This window comes from Biomphalaria glabrata, chromosome 14 (genome assembly GCF_947242115.1).
Source record: "Biomphalaria glabrata chromosome 14, xgBioGlab47.1, whole genome shotgun sequence".
Taxonomy (NCBI): Eukaryota; Metazoa; Mollusca; class Gastropoda; family Planorbidae; genus Biomphalaria; species Biomphalaria glabrata.
In genome coordinates this window covers 15,458,424-15,485,888 of record NC_074724.1, presented here as the reverse complement: position 1 = coordinate 15,485,888, position 27,465 = coordinate 15,458,424, and the positions used below count along the sequence as shown (strand labels likewise).

At 32.9% G+C, this 27,465-nt stretch overlaps 1 protein-coding gene across 3 annotated transcripts in view; it reads left to right on the top strand.

Annotated features, from left to right (window-relative positions):
- The window catches only part of LOC106078192 (uncharacterized), a 58,230-nt gene extending 30,765 nt beyond the window's left edge, over positions 1–27,465 (top strand). For all 3 annotated transcript variants that reach the window (XM_056009611.1, XM_056009612.1, XM_056009610.1), the window contains 12 exons: positions 3,062–3,109; positions 4,485–4,526; positions 4,913–4,945; positions 5,057–5,128; positions 5,962–6,024; positions 10,570–10,641; positions 16,260–16,334; positions 16,988–17,056; positions 18,613–18,654; positions 18,793–18,843; positions 19,726–19,779; positions 21,172–27,465. In XM_056009611.1, coding sequence (XP_055865586.1) covers positions 3,062–3,109; positions 4,485–4,526; positions 4,913–4,945; positions 5,057–5,128; positions 5,962–6,024; positions 10,570–10,641; positions 16,260–16,334; positions 16,988–17,056; positions 18,613–18,654; positions 18,793–18,843; positions 19,726–19,779; positions 21,172–21,202 — 652 coding nt within the window. In that variant the 3' untranslated portion in view covers positions 21,203–27,465. The remainder of the gene's footprint in view (positions 1–3,061; positions 3,110–4,484; positions 4,527–4,912; positions 4,946–5,056; positions 5,129–5,961; positions 6,025–10,569; positions 10,642–16,259; positions 16,335–16,987; positions 17,057–18,612; positions 18,655–18,792; positions 18,844–19,725; positions 19,780–21,171) is intronic.

Genomic DNA, 27,465 nt, shown 5'->3' with positions numbered 1-27,465 from the left:
CATGTCTAAATCTAATCTTGTTTATATCTAGATCTAACTAAATTTATAATATAGTCAGAGGCGTGGTGAGGTGGAGCAAGAGGGCGCGATGCCCCGGGCGCCACCCTCAATAGTGGGCGTTCCACGAAGATGGGGTGCACACACAAAATAAACGATTTTTCTGGAAATTTTAAACTTTTTAGCGGCCCCCGATAGAAGAAAAGACGCTATTAGTTTTGTGTGGCTAGTCTATTCCGTCTGTCCGTCCGTCCGTCCGTCTGTCCGTTCGTCTCGTTAAGATCTCAGAAACAAGAAGAAAAAATGAAAATCGGACATCATGATATTTTAGATCATTTGAAGTACTTTTTTCTTTTCTGAAAGTGAACCATCTAATTTTAAAAATTATAAATGCAAACAGATTTTTCAAAAAATTACACTACTATTCGTTGAAAAACTTCAGGGGAAGTAAGTCTTATTAAAAAGTTCGCAAGCTTCTTTATTAATAAATCAAGCTTCATTCATAGATTCGCGCACTGGTACAAAAAAGAGCAACTTAGGTCAAGATTGAAAAAGTATCATTGGATCATTATAAAATAGACTTACCATTTTTTAACTAACTCATGGAAAAGAATACTGATTCAAATGTTGTTTTTAAAAAGAATTTTAATTCGAACTTTGATTCAATTGTAAGTTTAAAAAAATACATTTATACCGCGCAGTTTCACACATCCTCATTAGGCTATACACTGGACAACAATCTAAATTACAATAAATAGAGGCCAGATCTACATAGATCTATATTTGTAATACGAGTTCTAGTCTAAATATAGGAGATTCTATATCAAGATTCTATGTCTAGATTTAGATATAGACTTAGATCTAACTCTAGATCTATTTCTAGATCTAGGCTTAGACTTAGATCTTGAATCTAGATTTAGATATAAAATTAGATCTAGATCTAGCTAGATCAATGTCTAGTTTGTATGACAAATGACAAGAGAGATATTAATTTATATTAATTTTTATTTGCGAGGTGAAAGTCTTGTAATCTATCTGTACACAATTGAAGCTTAAAGAAGTTCAAGAATTTTTTTTTCGCGTTGCCAATCTATCTTATTTTGTTAGAAGAATAAATCTTTTTTTTTTTTAGTTTCTCTTTATTACAATGTAACATGTTATTAATTTTGAATGTATGGATAGGGTTAATAATTATTATTTTTAAAAATATAAGTGCACGCTAAATGAATGGATGGAGATGCTGTGGCTGAGGGGTAAAGCGCTATGAACTAGAAGTCCCGTGTTCGAATCCTGGTGAAGACTATAGGTCGATTACTTTGGGGGCCGATTTTGAGTTTTGTGTATCCACACAAACTGTCTTTGTAAACTTGTTTTAAAATTATTTTAACTAAGAAACATTTTCACCTCAACTTCAAAAATTCTTTAGTCAGTTTAACCGTTGAGATACCATACAACCGTCATTTTTCATTCCTCTCAGTCCTTTGCCTTGTATATAAATTCATTGAAAGACAGGCCCGTCTATTCTTTGATAATGTCTTCCCATCGTTCTCTCTTTCTCTTCTTCTTCATCCTGGTACTGTACTCTGAAGGAAGGTCTTTGTGAGTCCTGGCCCTGAGGATCTTGTAATGTGGCCATAAAATTTGAGTTTTTGGACAATGGTTTGAAGGCCAACTTGGTGCCAATTGCTTTATTGATACTGTTTCTAATCTCTTAATTCGCAATGCGATCTTTGTACGTGACAACTAGGATCTTACTGTAGCATCTTAGTTCCATTGCTAGTGTAATAGATATCTTAAACCAACTAAGAAGAATATACAAACAATAAACACATCACTTTATTAGTTTGACATTTTTTATCCTTTAGTACATGCTGTCCACTCCAGCATCCTGTTTACTGACCCATTTCCACATAGTGATGGCTTACACACTTTTTTAGCTGTTTACTCAGCCATAAAGGTCAACTAGTCCAACTACTGTCCCAAACAATACAATACTAGTCACTCGAAACAAACACACTCACTGTCACATCTCCCTTCTTAAAAACATTCAGACATTAATCGACAATACAAATATTTCTCTGTCTCACTATAAACATAAATTAGTAAACTGAATATACGTTACACACAACAGAATGTTAGTAATAATATTATCAATACTAACAATATAATACGTAATAAAAGCCAAGAGTTTAGGTATACAAATTGAGACATTAATTTTATCAACATTGCATAATAATATACATTTATCTAAATATTTGCATCAGGGTAACGTACTGCAGGACGAACTTACCTGTCATATCAAGTTACCAATGTCGGCGGATTGATAGTAGTAGTCTTTTCCTGTTGCATGTTTAATGTAGCGCTCACTTTCTCTGACTGTCCAGGTTGCATAATAATGACTGTCTCTGGGATTTCCATTAAAAAAATATTCAGGCTTAGCCTTTGATCTTGAACATGTGTCATTTAACATTCTCCTATTACGTCGGTATGTTACCCCATTCGGTGTTTTTACCCAGTAGGAACTTGGGGATCTCCAATTCTAAGATGACCACTGCAGGTTTCTTTTGCATCCACTCTTTGCTTTCTGAATGTGTGGTCGCTCGGCGCGTCTCGTTGTTTTATATTTATATCATTTTTTATGACTTTTCTTGTTTTCCAAGCAATTTCCTTTTTGTCTGGGATTTAAGGTCTGAGATAGACCTCAGTTTTTTGAAGATTTGTCCTCAGACGGCGGCCCATGAGCAGCAGAGCAGGGGAAGGTCCGTCGGGGAATGAAGCATTTCGAGAGTGTAAGAGGGCCATATATGGGTCTTGACACGACGTTCTAGCTTTATTAAAAGCTGTTTTACTGTATGTATGGCCCTTTCTACCATACCATTACATCGTGGATATCACCGGTAAACCGAAATGTGCTTAAATCCCCAGCTTTTAGAGAATTTGGGAAATTCTTCACTATCAAATGAGCGTAAAATGTTTTTAATTACTTCTCTTGGTTTCCGTGTAAAGCTGGTCATCGTGCTGTATACATACATATTTATATATATGCTTTTTTAAAAATCGACAGACCACAATCTTCGCCTCCACAAGCCAACAGTTTATCTCCAGACAACAGGTAATTTGGAATTTCTATGTCTAAAAATTGTTGACTTAAAATATTTTAAATACTTGTTTCGACATATATATGTGCTCAAAATTTCAATTTGATCTGATATTGTGTGTGGAGATTTAGGTGTGGGAGATATTTTGTGTACATACTTTATACATACAGAGTGAGTTGCAAAAATATAAACAATAACGTTCAGATTATAACAATTAAAGATGCAGTTCATAGCTCACCATTGACTGAAAAATTTATGTTTAGAGTATTTCTAAAAAGAATGTCAAAGCGTATTTATTCAAAGTTCTATTTATACTTGAATTTTAGTTGATGTAAAGAAATATGCTCTTTATCTTTGTGACAACAACAGGAATATAGCAGAGAACAGAAGCGACCTCAATTTATGTTTTTTCATCGGACCAAGGCTTTTTTGATGAATTCGTTACCCATCTAATCGACAAATTCATGTCAGCTTACCAAACAGGATTCCATGCACTTTAATTACTATGCATCTAGGCCTTTCGCTTTCAAGAAACGACAATGCGTTTAAAATTAAACATAATTCATCTTTTTTTTTTATTGTTGTCATTGCCAGAGCCTTTAATATCGCTGGCAGATGAAAAGTATGTTCACAATAAATTAGAACGAAAATTTTTATACTGGCTTGACCTTTAAAGAAAGCGGCGGCTTATCTAGGTTAAGGAGCTGATGTTTGCTGAAAATGTTTTACTCCACTCCTGAAAAAAATAGTTTAAATGTTCATTAGCAAATAATTATAAATATGGATGTTACTATGCCATTATTTTATTAATAATGTGTGCACATACAAAAAGGCATTTTTATAAAAAGAAAATAATTAGAAGTTTTCGAAACATTCATGAAACAAATCTTTTGTGCTAACATGTAACTTAACGACAGAAATAATTTCTGTTATACTTTGACTTTATACTGAATATATTTGGCATAAATTCTTAGCTTAGTCGAAATATATTATGAAGAAAAACTTTTCATCCAATTCTGTGCTATCTTACGGCTATACCTAAACATGGGACATTTTTCGGGACTCTACTTGAGGAAAAATCAGGAGCTGGAGATTCTAAGGTAGCCTGAAACACGAAACTACACTTTTGCAGAACTGCGACTCTGATGATCCTTAATTGTATGGGTGGCAGCCTTTCCGTTTGAGACATCAACTACATGGAGAGAGGGAAACTGCTGTGTGAGCGAAAATATTCCAAACATTTCTATGTCCAGGCTTTTATCTCATTTGTATGAGATGTTCCATAGTCTTTCCATGATTTGTAGATACAAATGACGCAGATTTTGACAATAATATGATGTAATTAATTTATGATGCTCTAATACTAATTTGTGGTTTATTTCTATCTAGTTCTGCGTGTTTATTAGATATACCTGAAAAATGGACGGAAAGGTAATATCAAATCTTAAAAGCATATACAAATCTGTAAATTTATTGTTATTATTTTTAATTTATTTTTTCTTACATTTATTAATAGAATCACGCATTAAAAAAAAAGGCAAATTACTTTATAAAATCTGGACAAAATAACACACTTCTTTGTAATTTTTTCTTTAAAATACTGAATTTTGTTTTTAAATTTGTGTGTATAAATTCTACTAAAATTAAAAATGGCGTTATTTTTTTTCATGTGGTGTTCAACTCACAGAAAAAAGGTCCCTTGCAGGACAAATTAATTCTTATTTGTTTTTTTTTCGGAAGCTTTTTTTCAATTCTTATTCTAATTGTGATTATAAGTTTAATTATTTTCTATAATATAATTATTTTTGTTATTTTAGAAATGTCATTGTTCCTGAAGCTGAAGTCACTAAGTAAGTTTTTGTTTAAAGAATAAACTCTGCAACAAATAAAGCTTTATACATTTAATAGTAGAAGCATTGTGTATGCAAAGTGATTAAATTGCATTATTGTTTCCATTACAGAAAACCAAATTCTTCACGTCAAAATACACAAAACAAAGAGACTAAAGGTATTAAAGAGAGTACAAAGAGAAGGTAGGTGATAATATAGGCTACAGAAAAAAACAACTATTAGTAATAAAAAATGTTAAAATGTTATAATGTCATAGTAATTTAGCTGCAACTCAAAATTTTCCCTTTTACTTTTTCGTAAATTATCTGTTAAACTTGTTTAGCTACAGTATTCTAAAAGAAGGGGAGATCTGAGGAAGCTAGTCTGGAGACCTTTTCACGGCTCTTAATGTGGCTAAAATAAAATAAATAATTTCTGCGTAATTTGATAAAGTCGATTGTTAATGCTCAGCGGACGGATCATCACAACTGCAACACAAAAACATTTACTAAAACAATTATTTTTCTTTGTTGTTTTTTTCTTTACAAAATAATTTTCTTCATTTTGTAAATATATTTCTAAAATTAAATGTTTTTATTATTTAATACTATAAATGAAGTTTGAAGCTTTTAGTGCTAAAACAATTATGAATAAACATGACAGGTAACATCTAATAATAGTAAAACTAAGATACCTAGGTTATTGGAAAAAGAAGGGAAAACAATGGGGCGAAACATAGGTAGCCTTAACGAGGATAGCTTAGCAGCGCTCAGGTACAAAATTAATACAAACTTCGCCATCCCGCTCTCTAAAAAAAAAAAAGAACGTTCGTACGAGTATAGTTATTTGGTTCCGCATCTCCACCTAGGGTCACGTGATTACGTGCCGCCACCCACATTACTATCCATTTAAGTCCCCACGAAAAAATTCTATATTTAGGGTTAAAAAACAAAGTCAACAGAAGTATAAGCTGAGTTGGAATAGCATTGACTTTATTAAACTCAAAGAATTGACATTTTTGTTTTCATTTCAAAAGTTATCTTCCTTCAAATACAAAGAGCACGAAAACGAAATGGATTAAAGGGAATGAATATAAAATGTAAGTATATAAATATATATAATAATATATGATTACTAGCAGTACGCACCGACTACGCCCGTTGATTTGTTAGTAGGCTTTATATAGTCTTTATTTTTCATCTTTTTTTTTTATTTTAATAAACGGGCCATATTTTTACGATCAACCTAATATACTTTGCAGCCTGGGAATTAGTGTATATGTTATAATGAAATTTCATGGTCCGCTCTCTCTTTCTCTCTCTCTTTCTCTCTCTCTTTCTCTTTCTCTCTCTCTTTCTCTTTCTCTCTCTTTCTCTTTCTCTCTCTCTTTCTCTCTCTCTTTCTCTCTCTCTCTTTCTCTGTCTCTCTCTCTTTCTCGCTCTTTCTCTCTTTCTCTCTCTCTTTCTCTCTCTCTTTCGATCTCTAGAGCCCCCCATTTTTTTTTACCCTCGCAACGTTATTTCTCCGCTTAGACTTTTGACTTGATATTTTGTGGACGTTAATTTTAGTAACACATTTGCTTTTCCGTTTTCTCCCTCATACCGCAACAACCAAAAGTTAGTATTTAGTTCACGTACTTGTTCCCCTTTCCACAAAAACAAGTATCGATTTGGTTTTATTAAATGCTATCTTTTATTCGGCCTTATTGGAATGTAGCGAAATGATAATAGATCTAGATTGACCTTTCTACAGCTATTAAGATTTAGTTGTTTTGACAGTGTTAGAAAGGATCATTCCTTGCTCTCTCCTCTCCCTATCTCTATGGAGACATATCTTTTGATATGACGTAAGGAATATGTAAAGAACTTAGGGTAGTTCTTTCAGAAGTGTCCTTTAATTACCCAACTGTAGATCATTAAAAGCGTAGAAGTTTTATAGATATGACACCCAATGTATAGAGCGACACTGACAGGGTGCTGGTCATTTTAAAGTATAACAAGCGCAGGTGGGTTTGGGTTTAACACCCACGGCTAAGGGTATGATTCTTTATTCATATTCAGCATGAAGGAGATACCGCAGTGGTCAATTTTCCGATATTACTTATTGGTTATTATTGGTTATTATAGATTACACTCAACAAAGGAGTAGAACTTAATACTTATTTACAGCATACAATGGGTTTTATATTGTAATAACTGAAGGGAGGCAACTCAACGAGGTATAGGTGTTTATTTACATGGAGACATGACAAACACATAGGACATCTACCTTGATTTCATTTCGGCTCTAGACTTGGTCGGAAATCGTTCTCTCTCTTCTAATGTCAACATCTTTCCTTGTCTAGTCACTAATAGTGCGCACCTTCGCGAGGTTATAACAATATATAATATAGAATACATAATTAACAATACTAAAAAGTATTAATTTGCCCTAATTAAATATTCAAAGGCGCTTAGACTAGATTTAATTGTGTATTACTTAATGGTATCATGACACAACATAGCATTACCCCAGATATTCAGTACATATACCTAGAAAGAATAATATCTCCTTACTCTAAACATAATAACCGAAAAAAATCACCAACACCCTACTCAGACCAGGTCTGCTCTCTAACTGACTAGACTGACCACAGGAAACCTTATTAACCCTGTTGAAAACCCTTGCTAAAACAGTTCACAACTCAGCTAATAAAATAAACAAACACACACACACCACAATCCCACATCTTACACACCCCTGCTTTAATATAAGTAGACTTCGGGAAACAATAAAAAAAAAATTTAATTCGAAATTTGTGTGATTTTTTTTTTGTCTTTTTGAGAAATGCCAAAAATAAAATACAAAGGTTTGAAAGAAAGTTTGCTGTTTTTTCGAGAATGCAGTCACATGGTTGTGATTCTGTAAAAAAAAAGTTCTTGAAGAGTATGCAGGAAGTCAAAGGAACCTGTGTAGGAAATTTGATGCGGATACGAACGATATTTTTAGAGTTCTCGTGATCAATTAGTAGTATGTCACTTAGTGGTAACTTATAAATATATAGTAGAGATGTAATAAGAGATGTAATAATTATAATGCTATTAGTAATAAAACTATTAAATGATGTACAAAGCTATGACGGTAATTCATGTTTCATTATGCTACACTGGTTTCATCTAGATCTAGATTTTATAAATATATCTCTAGTTTCTAGCAGGGGCGGACTGGGTGTCAAAATCGGCTCGGGCATTTCTATATGATCTGGCCCACAAATTGTATTCCATATGATGGTCATCCATTTATACATATCCTCAAAAGTTTAATAATGTATCGAAAGTACTTAGCTATATGAATAATTTATTAGATTATTTTGAAACTACGAAACATATGCAATTACTAAATGAATAAAGTATAACACTTAAAATGGGGAATCTCTTAATGTAAACAAATTCCAACTACCTTATACATTAACATATACCTGTACTTGACATTCACATTCAAGGTATCTGAAGATCCTCCAACATGCGACAACTCCAACAAAACAATAAGAACTCGCATGAGACTGGACATGTCATCTATAGGACTTGAATGATTGTTTTTGTTCCCTTTATAGATCCATCCAAATATATATTTACACTAACGTCAATCTCTATTAGGATTTAGAAATAAAGGCTTCAGTTTCTTGTTTAACGTTTAGATAAGTTTAGTGTGTATATGGAATTGGCGTCTACCAGAAGCACTATGTACGCATATGTAATTCTTAAGATTAGTATTAGTCTTAAAAGTATATAGGATGTTTCTTTTAAATCACACAATGCTCAATTTTTTTTACTCTTAAAGAGAATATTGTTATAAACCTGGTGGAGGCACAAATGGGGGTAGTGGTGTGTGTGTAGTCAGCCGACGCAAATCGCCCCAGGCCAGCGCTAGACGAGCGGTCAACCGTGACGAGTTACGACTGTCAGCCGAGACGAGTGTCAACACGGCGGTTCGGGAAGGATCGACGTCGTGAACAGAGCTCAGGAGCGTCACGAGAGTTGTAGTCATCTGACCACCTAGAAACGTCGAGCGGCGTTCTGTCCGGTTCGAGAAGGCCAGTAGGGACCCTATATAAGAGCGGAGGTGTCGCAGTCAAGACGGTTCACGGCAGGGGTTCAGAGCCCGGTTCACTACAGTCCGGTCGACTACAGCACAGTTCAGCGGTGTGGTTCTGTACGGAGCATTACGACGGTTCAGTGCGGAGTACTGTCAAGTACAGTTGAGACGGCTGGCGTCTTGATCTTGGTCTGCGATCGAGTCCGACACAACGAGCCTAGTGTGTGAAGTCAGTCCTGAACTGTTGAACCCAGTGCAAGCCCGGAACGAGACGGAGAGGCCAGTGCAAGAGTTGATACTACGGAACGGTGTTATCGGAGAGATATTTGTACAGTGTACGTGTTGCCAATTGTACAGTATTGGCTGTTATTTATTCAACTATTAAAGTGTTACGTTACTTTGGATCCCTGAGTTGTCAAGTTCTTTAAGTTGGTGGTGTATGGTGCAGTTTGCAGAGAGCCTGGATAGTGAGATTCGTAACAATATTATAAATTAAAAAAAAATATTCTGGCATTCATACGGCCCTTTCGGTGGCCCTACCATTCCGATTGGGTACCGGCCCACTGGGCATTTGCCCGAATGCCCATGTAGCCAGTCTGCCCCTGGTTTTTAGACAATAGATTTAAATATTTGTACTTTATTTGTTTGTTCATTCCGCTGTGAATCTTTTCAGTTTTAATCATTTCGGTAATAGTTCAAAGCTTTTAGGATTACGTGCTTGAATTAAAACCCAGTTGAACGCTAGAGAGGAAACCGTCAAAATAGTTGGGGATACATTTAAAAAAAAATAAAGCAACTCTGGAGTCATTAGCTAGCATTATGTGGACAATAGGCGGGTTGTTAGTTGGTATGCAGTCTTTTAATTTTCTTACCTAATTTGGATTTATGTATTAATTGATAAATAAATAGAAATATTATTTTTTTATAGATTGAATTTAAATATTTTAAGTAAAACTGACAATAAATAAATTAATTAAAAAGCTTCAAAGTACAATAAGATAATAACACTTTAGTGAGGATTAACTCTATTTAATCTGAGCGGGACATTGATTTTCTTGTATTTGTATCTTTATTCCTGGCTTTGTCGGACTAGGTTAAACGATCTTCTCTATTCTTTGCTATTTGGAAACATCTTTGTAAGAACAAAAGTGTTAAACTGTAAACGACTACCAACTAGACAAGTTGCTAACTAATATCAAGTGATATCATTGCACAAGTCATTAAACAAAATTAAGTTGGTGTCTGTCCAGTCTATCGATCTCATATGTATCATTTGACTAATTTGTCATAGCATTTTACGTGACTCTTATTTCACCTCTTAGTCATGAAAATCGTTACTCGAGTCATTTTTTATGCAATTTTCGCAAAAAAAGTATACTTCATGTGCTTTGAAGAAATATATTTTACAGCTCTTTCCGTTGAAGACACCCACTAGTCATGGATTTAGATCTAAGGCGCTAAGTTATTTCACCCTATTCTCCAAAGGACAAAACATGTTTATATTCATTCTAAGATAGTGCACACATAACTGTGTTGATACATATTTTTTTTACTTCTTTCAACAATTCAGGGAAACGCCTTTAGTTTGTCGAATGACCAGAAGTAAACAAAAAGAATTTGATGAGAAAAATGCTGAAAGGACGTAAGTCTTCATTTATAAAAGCTGGAAAAAAAAAAAGATAGATTTGGAAAGTGAAAAGTGAAAAAAAAAAGATATCTATAATATAAAGCACTAAGTAAGGCGCATGTGTGTATGTGTGTATGTATGTATGTATGTATGTATGTATGTATGTATGTATGTATGTATGTATGTATGTATGTATGTATGTATGTATGTATGTATGTACGTACGTACATACGTACGTACGTATGTATGTATGTATGTATGTATGTATGTATGTATGTATGTATGTATGTATGTATGTATGTATGTGTCACAGCTTTCCTATTGTATAACTCCATGGGCGTAGCCAGGGTGGGTTATTGGGGTTCAAACCCCCCCCCCCCCCCGAAATAAAATCCCCCCCCCTGCGGGGGGAGGGAACTGAATTAAGTGACTTATTTTTTTAATTTTAGGTGAGATTTTAATACTAAACTATCACTTGCCCCAGCACAGCAAAGGAGGTTTTGAGTTCAAAACCCCCTACCAGGGGTTTTTGATTTTAAAACCCCCTACCAGTGGGGTTTAACTTTAAAACCCCCCTACCAGGGGTTTTCGAAGTTAAATTCCCCTCTTTTATAAAATAAAAAAAAAATGCAAACGTTTCCCCCACCCCAAATTTTACAAGCACAGTTAAGGAAGATTTTGATTTTAAACCCCCTCCTAAATTTACGATAAACCCCCTCTTCAATATAAAAAAGAAAATTACTCACTCAAAATTCTATGTGCGTAGCCAAAGGGATTTTGAGTAAACCCCCACTCCCTCTTCAGCAGGATTTGAAGCTAAAAAATACCTTTTCAATACCCGGTATAAAAAAACGCGAATTACGCACTCAAAATGTTATGAGCGTAGCTAAATGGGTTTTGACTCAGTTTTGAATTTAAACCCCCCTTCAGCGGGGTTTGAAGGTAAAAAATACCTCTTTAATATTAAAAACAAAGCAAATTATACACTCAACATGTTATGAGTGTATTCAAAGGGGTTTTGAATTTAAACTCCCCTACAGTGGAGTTTGAAGCTAAAAAAATCTTCAATATAAAAAAAGAAAATTACACACTCAGAAATCTATGAGCGTAGCCAAAAGGGTTTTAAGTTGATGCTAAAAAATACCTCTTCAATATAAAAAAAGCAAATTACACACTAAAATTATTTAAGCGTAGCCAAGACAATTAGGGGTTTTGAGTTTAAATCCCTCTCCTACAGATGGCTTTTTTTAAAGTTTAAAACCCCTCCAGATGATTTTGAGTTTAAAATCCCCCTACAGAGCGTTTTGAGGTGGAAAAAATCTATCTTTAATATTATTCTAAAGCAAACTACAGTTACTAAATTCTATGACCGTAGCTAAATGGGGTTTTGAATTTAAAAAAAAATAACTCCGGAGATTTTTTAGTTTAAAACCCCCAACAGATGATTTTGACGATAAAACTTCCCTTTTCGATGTAAAATCTAAAGCAAACTAATTCCAAGAGCGTATTCAAGAGAGGTTACACATTTCTACCAGTGGCGGGGCTCAATTAATAAAATGCAGTGAATAGTCATCTGCCGAAAGTGAAAAATACTAAATGTGGCTCAACAAAAATGGCTAGACAGATTTTAGCAGTCAGTTATAGAGATCGGTAAATCAAGAAAATGCTATGCCGAACTGGGAGTCGACCCCTTGGTAAGGTTGTGACAGAGCGTCGCATGAAGTTTGCGGGACATGTTCTCCGACTAATAGAATTACGCATACTAAGGGTTGCGATGACATCCTAGTACAACTTGGCGCCACACATTCATGGAGGTCCTCAGAGCAGGTGGGAAGAGGCTTCAGACATTACCAGTGACAGATTTTTGTGGAAACAGCTTGACGGCTAATGCGCCGAACGGCGCGGGAGGGTCTAAGTCAGTAAGAATATTACATTAGGTTTTTGAAATAAAACTTTTTAATAGAAGGAAAATGCACTGTAGAAACCTCAGAATATGCATTTTGTCGGCTTTCAATATCAGAAATAGTGCTTGGCAGCGGGGCTACGCTGGCAATGGCGGGGAGTCTACAATTTTCCCACTAACTCCAGGATGAACCTATAAACGTCTTCTTAAAGAATGAAGGGTCAGAATGTAATAAAGATTATACACACACATACACAAACATACATATATATTTTTTTTTCGTGGGGGGAGGGGGGACCGCGTGGGGGGGGGGGAAGAAGAAAATCCCCCCAACCCCCCCCCCCCCCGAAAAAAATCCTGGCTACGCCCATGTATAACTCTATCTACTTATAACTCGATAGAATCTACCTTAGGTCTCGATACGTCTAGGTGTCCCTGGTTCAGTTCTAGTTAATGAAATAAAACAATGAAACCACTAGATCAAACACATAAACTTTAATCAGCTTTACTGCATATCACACACGCTGGTCTCTGTCTAACAATCAAACACACTTCCGGTCATTCGCGCAGATTGTAAAAATAGATTATACATTAATACACACATTCATCCGTGACAGTATGTATGTATGTATGTATGTTTGTATGTATGTATGTATGTATGTATGTATGTATGTATGTCACGAATAGAAATCCAAACGTTTGACCAGTCTTGATAAAAAGTGACATCAAAAGTCCTTGGGTACAAGCTTGAACAGTAACGTATGTAAAGTAGCTCTAAAACTAGCTTAAGACCCTTTAAAAAAGTTGCCCAACTCTATGAACGTATTGTTATTTTATGGATCTAGGTCATATTGCCATGTTTACATAAAAAAAGATCGAAAGGATCTAAATCTAATTTTAAGAACTACACCTTGCAAAGAATTTTTGTTTACTTTGACAAATGAAACAAATAAAAATTAACCTTCCAATTTGTGTTCCTTATATCAAACGTCCTGGCGTAGGCTACTTTATATCCCATTCTTTGCGCGCTTTTTTCATTAGACAAGACAGAAAAGTTACGCATTCGCAGAACTTAAAATTTCTCGAACCCCTCGATCTACTACATCTAATTCAAGTCTAATTCTTCGCAAAGATAGTTTTCTACTTTCTAAAATTATATTTTGTTTAATTGTTTCTGATACACTATATCATTGACTATATCAGTGATACGCAAATTAAGACCCGCGGTCCTCGGGTAATATCTGGCTTGTTAAAAAAAATTAGATAAAAAATTTTAACCGTATCAAAATTACAACTAATTAGAAATTTGATCTGTAATGGATAAAGCTTTAATAAATATACAAATTATACATATACATATACGTATAAAGAATTTGGAAAATAAAATTACTGTTACATATTTACTACTGTATGAAACTTCAGCACTACATTTTTTTTTTTAATTGTCAGTTAGCCTTTTGTTACAAAACGCCACATTTCAAGTCTTTTAGCCGATTAATTTTCTGTAATTTTTTTCAGCTAATAACAACCACTTGTTCGTTATTAAATGTTTGAATAAATTGTAATATATAGAATTATAGTAAGTTATAAATTATCTAAAGACTACTTTATTTTAAAAAATATATAGGTCTATATTCACCGATAAGTCGTAAGACTTAAGTCATAACTCGAGGCTAAAACTTCATTACTCCGAGTCAATAAATGTAATACTGGTATTAACTGTTTTTTTTTTGTTTTTGTTATTTCGCCTCAGCCAATGAGAATGTGTTTTACATTGATACAGTAGTTAGAACTAATATACTCTGGATGCTCGCCCTCATGGGCCATACTTTAAAATAGATCTAAATAGAGAAAACGTTTTAGAATACGATTCAAAAAGTCTCAGGTTTTGACCATTACGCATTAAAAAAAAAGTAAAGCTCTATCCAGCACTAAAAAAAACATCAATGGAATTAAAGTTCAATTGAATGTGAACAAGTAAAACATTACACTTCTATTTTAAAATGACAAAATCTCCTTTATATGACTTATAGACCGATTTTTGCTATTTTAAATACTAAGGAATGTTCGATTAAAAAACAATGGAGCATTTTTACCTCCCCCAATCCTCGTAACCTGAGAAAGAATTTTAGTATAGAAAATGTATAGATCTAACAAAACCTTATAATGTTCCAATACAAATGTAGGTTATTTACAGCATCTAGTGATATAAAAAAGCAGGTAATGTAATAATTCATAAAAGAAGTTCATCCCCTTAAGTAGATTATCCACAGAAAAAAATAATCTGGAAAAGTCTATAATTTTAAAAGGTTTGTTATCTACAAAAATAAAATTGGTATTCGGGAAAAACAAGAATGTAATCTAAAAATGAAGCTAAAAATGAAGATTTTTTGCTTTAGAAGATCCAAATCTTAAGTTTAATGTGCAAAATTAAAACATCAATTAAGAGCAGTATAATTAATAATTCACTTCTAGATGACTTGAACTCAGCTGTCTGCACTAACTCTAACACTGTCCACACATGTATCGTGGAACGCGGTTTATTTTTTTTCTTCTCTACAAAAAGTAACATGAACTGATCGGTATTAGAAAAACATAACTCTACGTAACTCACGATTTTGTGACACACATATTTAAATTTAAAAACCACACAATTTATTATGACTTTATCATTTAGTGTGAGCTGCAATCAAAATAGTTAAGGACAACTATGTCGATTAGGAAAAAAAAAATCCTGAATACGCAATTTTAACATAAAAATCAGACATGAATAAGAGAAAAGTAGATAAAATTACAGCAGAATAGTAAAGAGTCGGTATAGTTTTCTCATGCGAGTATTGTTTGTGAAGGTCGATCGAGACTCACTTTAAGTTACTACAGGAAAAAAGCTGTCGCAGTCTTACGTAACTAAAATATTGTTACTTTTAAACACTATTCCCATGATGAAATATAATTATATACATTCAAAGTTAAAGGCTACAACCGTATGATAATTCTTACACTTTAAATTGTTATGCATATGCAAATTTGTAGACTTAAACTTTGTGCAAGCCAGTGTTTCCCAATTAATTCCTCAACGGAACACTTCGCACATTCTGAGTATTTAGCGGAACACTTTGCTTATTTTTGTAGAGAGATTAATTCTCGTTGTGGCCTACTACTATCCCAGTTGTTCGTAGAAAACATATTCATGCCTCGCGGAACACCCGGGTTCCGCAGAACACAGATTGGGAAACACTGGTGTAAGCAGTATATAACTCAAATCTTAGTAGTACAAAAAGTAACAAAGATGATAACTCAGACATGATATTGATAGACAAATATCTTTTACTGTAACATTAAACAGTCACAAATCTCAATGAAAATGTGTTGCTGGTCAGGAAATCTCAATATAAATTCCAAAACAAATTAGAATATGTGAATATCAATGCATGCTGGCATCACTTACGCCACTTAGAGTCAATATAAATATAAAAGCATCATGTACGTATGTCCTGACTATATTAACTCTTTACTGTTTTAGATAATCTAATATATTAGTTTTTTGCTGTGATTTTATCAATATTAAAATAAATATGACCAGAATTCATGTCTGCTTTTTATGTTTTGTCTCAATACTAAAATCTCAGACATTGCCATATCTTTGATAATTTCCCTGTAGTATTTTCTTTTTTTTTTATAGCAATTGTATATAATTATTTTATCTTTTTCTTTTCATTATACATTGCAGAAAAAGTCCTTCGCCCAGACGAAGAAGAAGAATCAAACCAAAGGAATTCTCTGAAGACAATGATGCCGAAATGTTGTAAGAAATAATTTTAAAAATACTATTAAAAAAACCCAACAAAGTCGTATTAATTGAATTATAATAGTATCCAAAAAGTTAAAAGCTCTATTCACACTATTCTGCTTTAATTCTCCAACCTACTATCATTGCAATAAAAAAAAATGTACTCTATTTAGATTACAAGGTATAAAAATAAACGCTATTTTCTCTGTCGAAATGCATCGGTTATATTTAACAAAACGATTTTAATCGCAAAGTTGACACTATAAGGTTCTTAAAGTCAATACATCAAAAAGAACAAGATTGTACTTCCTTCCGTTTGCACTATTCAAACTGTCCTTGTGTGTACATTTTAATATCACTTATTATCATTGGAGCTTAACTTGCATTTGTAGACATTGTATAATAACTTTTTTTTTATTCAAAACTTGCATAGTTTTCGTATTTCTACGAAACACCTAGTAACTGAATACAATTCCTGTTTTCAGCCTGCCAATTCATTGGAACTGGAAACTGGGTGGACACTGTTCTTGAAAATGGCTTTAAGGATTTTCCTTGATATTTGACAGTTGCTGTAAATTTATTGAATAAGAATAGCTAGTTAAATGCCACATTGCTATTTATTTTAATTGTAACTGTTATATGATTTATTTATTTTTCATATATTGCAGAACACTACCTATTTCTGGATCAATTGCAAGAAGACAAAAGAAATTTAATGTAATATATCCCGATTATTTGTAAGTATTATCTTCAAATAAAATTGAATAAATAGTATTACTTTTCTAAACATTAATTATAAATATAAAACCTTTTGCAGACTTTTTAATGCTTTCACAAGTATAAATTGTCTAAAATTAAAATAGCTCGATTTCCAAACTTCACTTTGACTCTAACATACATATCTATACATGATAATAAAACATGGCTGCCTGGTAGTGCGGTTTGCGCGCTGGACTGTCGATCGGACTGCCCACACACATCCTCCGTCGTCCTGCGAGAGGATTGGACTAGGAAGAAATATATGTTCAACTCTGAAGGAACATCTGAAACATGTCAAACATTTTACTAACAAACATTCTTATCGTAATTTCAAACGTAGCCATCTTTTCCCAATAAACCTTAAACCACCAATTACACGTTTTGCAAATTCTTCAAGAGCTTAAGAGTGATAAATCATGGACACTAGAAGGTTATTTAAAAAATGGCTCAAACGTGAGTGTAGTCAGCCGACGCAAATCGCTCCAGGCCAGCGCTAGACGAGCGGTCAACCGTGACAAGTTACGACGGTCGGTCGAGACGAGTGTCAACATGATGGTTCGGGAAGAATCGACGTCGTGAACAGAGCTCAGGAGCGTCACGAGGGTTGTAGTCATCTGACACCCAGAATGGTCGAGCGACGTTCTGTCCGGTTCTAGAAGGCCAGCAGGGACCCAATATAAAGAGCGGAGGTGTCGCAGTCAAGACGGTTCAGAAAGGAGGTTCACGGCAGGGGTTCAGAGCCCGGTTCACTACAGTCCGGTCGACTACAGCACAGTTCAGCGGTGTGGTTCTGTACGGAGCATTACGACGGTTCAGTGCGGAGTACTGTCAAGTACAGTTGAGACGAACGGCGTCTTGATCTTGGTCTGTGATCGAGTCCGACACAACGAACCCAGTGTGTGAAGTCAGTCCTGAACTGTTGAACCCAGTGCAAGCCCGGAACGAGACGGAGAGGCCAGTGCAAGAGTTGTTACGATGGTACGGTGTTATCGGAGAGATATTTGTACATTGTACGTGTTGCCAATTGTACAGTATTGGCTGTTATTTATTCAACTATTAAAGTGTTATGTTACTTTGGAGCCCTGAGTTGTCAAGTTCTTGGTGTTGTATGGTGCAGTTTGCAGAGAGCCTGGATAGTGATATTCGTAACAATATGTATTTTATGTTACTCGAATAAACAGCCCAGTGTTGAATACTTGAATAAACAATGTCGACCCAGGGAAGATACTAGGCTTTGTCCGGGAGGTGGGGTTAACTACGAAGATCTCATTTGTGAAATTTTGACCCTATAATATTTACATAAGATTTTTAGTCATTATTCCATTTTTACTACCTTTACTATTTTAACCGTGAATAGACCTTGTTTTTAATAATTTAACTGTATGGAATTTAGCTCTTGTAAAGGAGAGTAATCCTTGAACGATTACGGGCACACCCCGGCACGACATGGCCTAAATTGTTCCGATGTGCCAAAAACTCAAAACTCAAACTCAACTTGAATAAACAACCAATTTTTTCTGAATTTTTTCCCCAGCACACCAAAAATGCAGTCCAAAAATACTGAATTAGAGGAAAGGTAGATTTATAGAAAAATAGTTTAATCTTTTTTAATGGTACTAGTTTTCTTTTAGATTTAAAACAAATAATGTTGATGCTTAATGCTTTTACATATTGCAATTATTTTGTTGCCTTCTTTCTTGTTTGTACATTACAGAAAACTTTCATATTCTGTAAAACATACAAGAAACAAACAGATTTTGTTGAAGTAAGTTGAAATAAGATGAAATATTCAATTAATTATATTATGATAGTTGAAGTATTCACATTTTAATTTAGATTAAAAAAAATAATAATGACTATATATACTTAGCTCAAAGATATCAAGAGCAGTGCACAATTCTTTGTTTACCTTCGGCCAAGTTTATTGTTTATTACACTTTTATCAATCCCAATGGGGCTATAGAATTTACTTAAGTAACATTTATTCTCTAAAAAGATATGACTGCTCCTGATAACTCTAATAGTCTACTATAGCTTAGTAGAAATGTAATAGGATGTACCATTTTAGTACATGTTTATATACTTCTGTTGCAACTATACATAGATCGGTAAAATAGTCATCTAAATTTTTCTTTTATTTTTACCTTTCCATTACTGATGTAAGTTCAGAATATTTATACAACAAATAATAATAATAATAGGGGGCGCTCTGGCTGAGTGGTTAAGCGCTTGGCTTCCGAACCTGGGATCCTGGGTTTGAATCTCGGTGAAGACTGGGATTTTGAATTTCGGGATTTTTAGGGCACTCCTGAGTCCACCCAACTTTAATGGGTACCTAGCTTAAGTAAAGGTAGTTAGTCGTTGCGCTAGCCACATAACACCCTGCTTGTTGGCAATAGAAACAGATAAACTTAACATCATCTGCCTCATAGATCGCAAGATCTGAAAGGGAAACTATGAAACCAAAAAAAATCACAAGGATTGTTTTTTTTTACTTTTTTAAAGTAGAAAATTAATCTCAAAGGTATTAAAAATAATTCTAAGCTTCAATTTAACTAAATCCATTAGTACCCATTACTTCTGTTTGTAGCCTAATAAATAAAAATAATTCTTATGCCGGTATTTTTTTCGACATCCTTTATTTCAGGGATTCTTACAAAGCAGATGAAAAAATAAATCCACTTGAGTTTCAAAATCTCAGGTAGGTGTTTTTCTTACAATTATACGATTATAGAACATGTATGTAGATGTGTGTGTGTGTGTGTGTGTGTGTGTGATCGAATCCAAATAAATAACTTGTAAACGAAGCACCCTTTTAGAAATAAAAAAAATCCATCTATTGGGTCAGGATTTGGTGATTTTATCATCACAAAAGACAAACAAGAAACCTGTAACAAGGATAAATAGACATAAAACCGTTTTGTTCCTCTGGCAAACTAGTTATAAACACAAATCAACTATATCTACCTGATATAAGCATTTTACATGTAAAGTTTTAGTAAGTCTTGTGTGAATGTATATTTTGGTGTAATGCCAAAATTGTAAGATAAATGTCATTATTGAAATATAGATTATTATTAATTGTATAGACAAAAATATTTTTAATAGTCTTGTAGGTCGACGGATTGGAAGCTTTGCAATTTATAACAATTGTTATGAACATAAAGATAAGAGAGTCGAGAACCATGTCTGTATAGTATGGCTTTAATAGACTGAATGACTACACAGTACACCTTTCGTGAACACATTCTCACAGACGAGTTACAAGCACATGTAAACATAAGAACGACAACCGATACAGAATAAAATTTTCATAACAACAATACAGTTATGTTAGCAATTACATAAACAAATGGAATTGATTTTTTGAAACTTTTCTTACGATTTTAGATACACGTTGTTTATAAATAAAAAAAAACGACAGCAACAACAACACGCATTTATTAGATGTATCAAGAAGATCAAAGTATATACACATTTAATAAAATAAAATAAGTAGATTTAGAGATAAGCCTATCTTTAAATACATATTTACAGTTACAGTCACGCTTAATTTAAAGATCAATGATGACATCAACATTTCTTACAAGTTACAATCGAACTCCTTAGTCAATAAACTTTATTATTAAATTGATTTTTTATTTGCCTAGTTATTTTTACACCGCTCTTTAACTAGCATGGAGTGAACCCCTAATACTTACTCTAAATATACTAGCATGGAGTGAACCCCTAATACTTTCTCTAAATATACTAGCATGGAGTGAGCCCCTAATACTTTCTCTAAATATAGTAGCATTGAGTGAACCCCTAATACTTACTCTAAATATAGTAGAATGGAGTGAACCCCTAATACTTACTCTAAATATACTAGCATGGAGTGAACCCTTAATACTTACTCTAAATATACTAGCATGGAGTGAACCCTTAATACTTACTCTAAATTGTATTTTGTGTTACAATAAGAAGTTACAACAAAACTCACCTATACCTTTAAAATGCATATTTTATTAACGGTTTCATAGATATTTTTTTTTAGTTATCCGTAATAAATAAAGTTTTCTAACCATCGTTTCCGACTTTTTTTTATCTCCAGGATACGAAGGTCACAGACGGTGCAGCAATAAAAAAGAATAGAAAAAAAGTCTGTTTTTAAAATAATACAGGTTTAACTATCTACGAATGCTGAGTAAATTTATGAAATATTATAAATATTATTTTTTATAACTAGATCTAAACTTCCATTCTGGCTGAGGTTACATTAATTTAATATCAAAACTTTAAGATACATATAGAAATGCCTTTTTTTTTGCATTTCGATATATTTAACTTATTAACAATAGTTATCAAATACAAGCATAAAAGCTTATAAAATGGAACACACAGACATACAACAAAACCAAAGATTGGAGAGAATCGTTGTATTAGAAAATAACTGTATACCTTTTTTTAATTGATAGACTTTGACTAGTGGTAGCTTCTGACATTTTTAATAAATGAAAGGAAAACCTAATGAAGTTATAAATGTATTTTTTTAAATTATCATTTATTCATTCGAATAGTTTTTGCTTCTTTTTCTATTTTGGTAAACGGTTTCTATTTGCTCTTATAAAAGTTTTATCAACATTGTTATTGTAGTACTGCTAAGGGTAACAACTTATAGTATTTATAGACATAACATCTCCCATTAATAGTAATATCAATACATTACATCTAGTCAAATAATTATTGACATGTTGACTTATTGGTAAGATGATTGTAGTCATAGTATTTGTAGAGTATTACAGTCTGAAGACTGAACAATCATAATTACAGAAAGTACTTTCTCATATGTAACAAAGTGACATGTATGATCTGAACTCTTTACAAACAAAACTTTACATTTACACTTTTATACATTTTACCATTGGTGCAATGAGAATCCATAATGTAATGAATAAAATACAATCGACGATACGTACATTTTTATTCCATATCTTGAAGTACACAATTTTATTTCGATACAATATTACACATTATTTCTCTTTTAGGCTTCATTATCTCAACTGACTGTTTAGTTGACTGACTGCAATATTTGACCAAATTTTCTGTTTGTCGACTAATACATGGCTACTACATTGACTTGTTTCTACTAGACTACTCGACTAACTTCTAACTTTTTCCTTACTGACTGACATCACATTCTGTTGTTCACTCCTACATCCGGTGATTCATAACTAGTAGGCCTATTGATACAGTCTCACAAGCTATCTATTCAAACAACCAGGCATCAGACTGCTCCAAATTTGTCCTTAGCATATCACTATCAGTCATGGCTCTAGTCATAGTCTTATAAAGATGTAGTGACTGTCGCATCTGGTGAAAGAAGCTTTTCTAAACTCAAACTGATCAAAACCTACCCTAGGTCAGTAATTCACCAATAGCGATTCATTAATTTACAACTATAGCTATTGTATCTGCAATAAACAAAGGCATTAACTATTAAACATTTCTTAAAGACTTTACTAAGAAAAAAAGCAATAGAGGCACACTTTTAAATTAATTTAGTGTCAATATTTTATTAATATTAATTGATTTTTTTTTAATTTTGTCTTGCTACTTTGTTATTATAGCCTGTTAATACAACAATTCGTTGGTGAAGTTATGTTTTGAGTTGCGTCCTATCCATTTTTTTAATGACAAACATTATATTGAAAACATCATAAATATCGCTCATAAAAGTATTAATTAATAATAAAAGAATGAAGTATAGGTTATGACTTACAATGTCTTAATTGGACAGCAATACATAAAACGGCAGCAAATGTCTTTTGTTTTTATAAATTAATATCATTAGATGAGCCGCATTAAAAGACATTGTTGAAATGCTAGTTATATATTAACTGCTTTGAATGTCTGTAGCAACATCATGTATTTAAATTGATAGAACACGAAGAACAAGATTATTTCAAGACGATATTTATATTTTATTCAAATTATTGTAATCGTTTTAAGAATTAGCATTCCGTGTTTAGAAATATTTTTTGTGCATATTTTTTTTAATATTTATATTTGTTGGTCTGGATTTTTTTTATATTTTTATATTTAAAAAAAAAAAAAAAGAAAAAAAAAAGATAGCTATAATTGAAATACTCTAGTTTAACTTTGAAGATTTACCATTTGATTTACACATTTTAGCTTTGCAGTGTTAGGACACACACTTTCTATTACTTACTAATCCAAACCACCGACTGGGCGCAAGGACTTACCGCTCTAGGGTTTGCGATCGAACTTACGTCCAAAGCTCATACCGCAGGGTGAGACAGCCATCCATCATCCATGAGATTGCTTTTTAAAGATACGACGTAATCAAAGGAAAAAGGAAGGTCGCCAGTATTATGAGATTTTTACGCAAATTTTTATTCTAAATTAAAAAAAAATACTTATATTTTCAATATGGATTTATTATACGAAAAAAAAAAAACTAACGAAAAACAATAATAGCTGTTTCCAATACTAACAATGGCAGAGAGTTATAAAATGTCTGCAGAGAAGAAAATCTTTATTTTAACACAGCTCCCTATAACATGATTTCCTAAACATATCTATGAGTGTGTTAAGTCTTTTATATTGTTTTAAAAAATGAATATTAACACATATACATGTTAATTTGTTTTAATGCTCAAATCTCTTTATCTAGTGAATATTGAAATAAACTCCCTCTATCTCTACTCAAAGAGGGAGAGAGAGAGACAGTAAGACACACAACAAGATTACAAAGAGAGTTTGTGTTACACAAACTCAGAGGCGGCCCCCGTCGAAGTCGGATCCCTGTCGGATCTGCATATTCGCAAATAATATTCAAGAGGTGATTTAATTTTGATGTAAAATGTTTTACACGTTTCGGATGTTAATTCAGAGTTGAAGATAATTACTTCCTAGTCCAAACCTCCCGCAGGACGACGGGGGATGGGAGCGGGCAGGGTTTGAACCCTGGGCCATCCATAAATCTGAACGACAGTACAGCGCGCAAACCGCACGACCAGGCAGCCATCCGATGGTCAAAAGTAATAATGTTTCAAAGATTCATTTGTCGTAAATTTAAATTTAAATTTAATAAAAAATAGTAGATTAGTTTTAGTATATTAAAACATTACAATATTGATCAAAACGTTTGGAAATGAAAATCTACACTTTTTTTTTACACTTTAAGTTTATAAATTGAAATTCTACATCTTAATCTAGTCTATTTTAGTCTAAACTAGATCTAGAAATACTAGATCTAGACTCTAAAATAATTTTAATTAGAATATAAATCCAGATCTAGATATACTGTAATAAAAATGTAGATCTAGTTTAAAAAATCTAGATTAGATCTAAATCTAGATATCATTCCTTTTTTAAACGCGAGTCACATAACGAGGCTTAATAAACATTACTATGCCGAGTTCTTTTTTCATTTCGTTTGAAGAATTTATTCCATATAACGTCAGAGGGAAAAAAAAACACTACGTCACACGGCCTAGCTAGATTAAAAATCGCCTTCATCTATAAGAGCCATTTATCGAGTGTTCATAGACTTTGGTGCACCGAGTGCGTTCTTTAAGCATTTCATTTAAAGAATTCATTCCATATGACGTCAAAGGAAAAAAAACACTACGTCACACGGCCTAGCTAGAATAAAAATCGCCTTAATCATTACGAGCGTTTTATCGAGTGTTCATAGACATTGGTGCACCGAGTGCGTTCTTTTAGCATTACATTTAAAGAGTCCATTTATATGACGTCAAAGAAAAAAAATTCCATTACCTCACAATAGGCTAGTACCGGTACCATAAAAAAAAATGTCTTTATTTACACGAGATATTTAACGAGGGTTCATAGACATTGGTGCACTGAGTTCTAATAGAATTTATTTAAAAAGGATCAAAGCCGCATTGTTTTTGCGTTTTGTCTGTCAGTCGGTCTGTCCGTCATCTTGATATAAAAAAAAAAACAACCAAAAGTTATTAAAAATTGATTAACCTTTATTTTACGTTTCAAAACATCGCAATAATTTTTAGGTATGAACACAATTGAAAAGTTTATATAATAGATTGTTCCGGATGTTTGTATAAATAGTAAAAGAAAAAGAGAATTTCAGATAAATGTAATACCGTTAATTAAATTTTTTGGATGGTCTCGTATAAAAATTAGATGTACTACAGCCACGTGGAGAGATTTTCATACCTTACTTTGGTGTTAGGATTCTGTTTCCCTTAAAAATCGGAACATAATATTAACGATAATTAGATTTTTTAATGTTTTAGGTAGAAAGTTAAATGTACTGTAATTATTTGGCGTTAGTAGATTTTTAAATAAATTCGGAAATTTCTGGCGACGATTTGTAAGAAACAAAATCCGGAACTTTCTTTATCGATTACAAAACTTCTATGTTATGTTTTACAAGAAAATTAAATGTCTAAAAAGTAATTTTCAGTAATCAATTCTAGTAAATTACTTTTTTTAAAAGCCTTATGCGATTTCAAACAATCATTAGGCATAATTCATGTTTTATAAAACAATATCCGGAACATTTTTACACTTAATGAAATATAAGTCAGTATAGAGATTATGATTTAGCATTAATATGCTATTTACATAAAAAACGGAACAACATATTATTGATAATGTGTTTTTGCAACGTTTAAGCATGGAAATTGAATTTAATATAAGTTAGAAGAGCAAACAAACATTTGTTGGCGTTGATTAGTTTTGCACAAAAAAATCCGGAACAATTAATTTTAGATACTTAAAACTATTGAGATGTTATGGGAGGAACATTAAAGGGTAAATCAGATTTTCAATAGCTTTTAGAGTTCTAGTTTTTTAAATCTAATCGTGACGGACAGACCGACCAACAGACAAAACGCACAAAAATAAGCTTCTTTTATTCGGATGGGGGCACTAAACAAAAAATAAATAAAATCTGATTTTTAAAAAAAGTTTAAGGAATTGGTTTAGCACCTGATCATGTTGCGACGTTACGCTACTGCTCGAAAATCGCTGCATAAAAAGTCCATTTAAAAAAATGTGCGTGATATTTACATACAAAGTGCATTATTAGCCTTTATAAACAAACAGAAATGTTTTCTTTTAATTTTAGCAGCTAGTTGACCAGAAAAAACGTCTTTAACTATTATTTGTATTTGTTGTAAACATTTCCTGTACATTTTAAAAATATATTTGACTTAGTGATACTGAAAATACACAAAAATTGCCCATCTTTGTTAGCATATTGTAACATTGCCTCCCTTACATTTACGTAATTGTTTTAGAATTGGTGTATTTTTATGAAAAAATCGCTTGCATAATTAATTTTATAAATTAAACGGTTTGCTTTTAGAAAACCAAAAGTAGCCGTTGCACCTAAACTTTTCAAGCCGGATTTAATGATGAAATAATATTTTTCATATCTCTTCTAGTTTTCGAGATCTGAGTGTGACAGACGGACAGACGGACAGACGGACATTTTGCACAAACCTAATAGCGGCTTTTTCCCCTTACGGGGGCCGCTAAAAAAGAGAGCATATATATATATATATATATATATTGTTAAAAAATATGTTTAGTTATATACTTACAGTATTAGTTTTTACAAATATGTAAATGACATTTTGTTCCACAACTTAAACCATTTGTACCAAAACTGATTGTTATAAATAAACAAATTGTATTTCATTTCATTGTGTGTGTGTGCTGTGTCAGAATAATGTCGTCCATGTATAATGTCACCCCTTTCCACGCATCTGATGTATGTATGTATATATATATATACATGGCCTCATTCACGTGACTAGAAGTATCAGAACAGGGTTTTTGTTAATGCCTCTACATGTTCTGTAATGTTTTAATAAATACAAATTTTACCGCTTATTCGTAATAATACTTAATAATAGACTACTTACAGCTCAAAGCATGTGCTATATGCTGTAAAAAAAAGTAAAGTCCCCTAGCAGACGTTTATGGCAGATATATTTCTTGCAAAGTTAATATTATTTTCCTTTTTTTAAAAGAGATATTTCCTATATATTTAGTTGAAATAAAATATAACTTTTTGAGTTGTGGAGGTTAAGGCCCTTGGTTGACGCATTGACGTTAATCCGGAGCTGTATTTATATATTACGAACATGCTACCTGCGGACTTTGTCTTAACCACGAAATTGTTGTAATCCGTACTATTTGAGGCAATGTTTTTAAAGATGCAAAAACAGAATCAGCAATAGAAAACCGGTGAAAAAAAAACAGGTCTCAGACCCTTCTAAATTTGAATTTTTCAATAAAATGTCAACCGCTGGGGATAGTCTCTTGTGTAGGCCTAGGAGAGGTTGTCCCGCCTGTTCTCCAACAAATCTTGAATTGAATAGATATT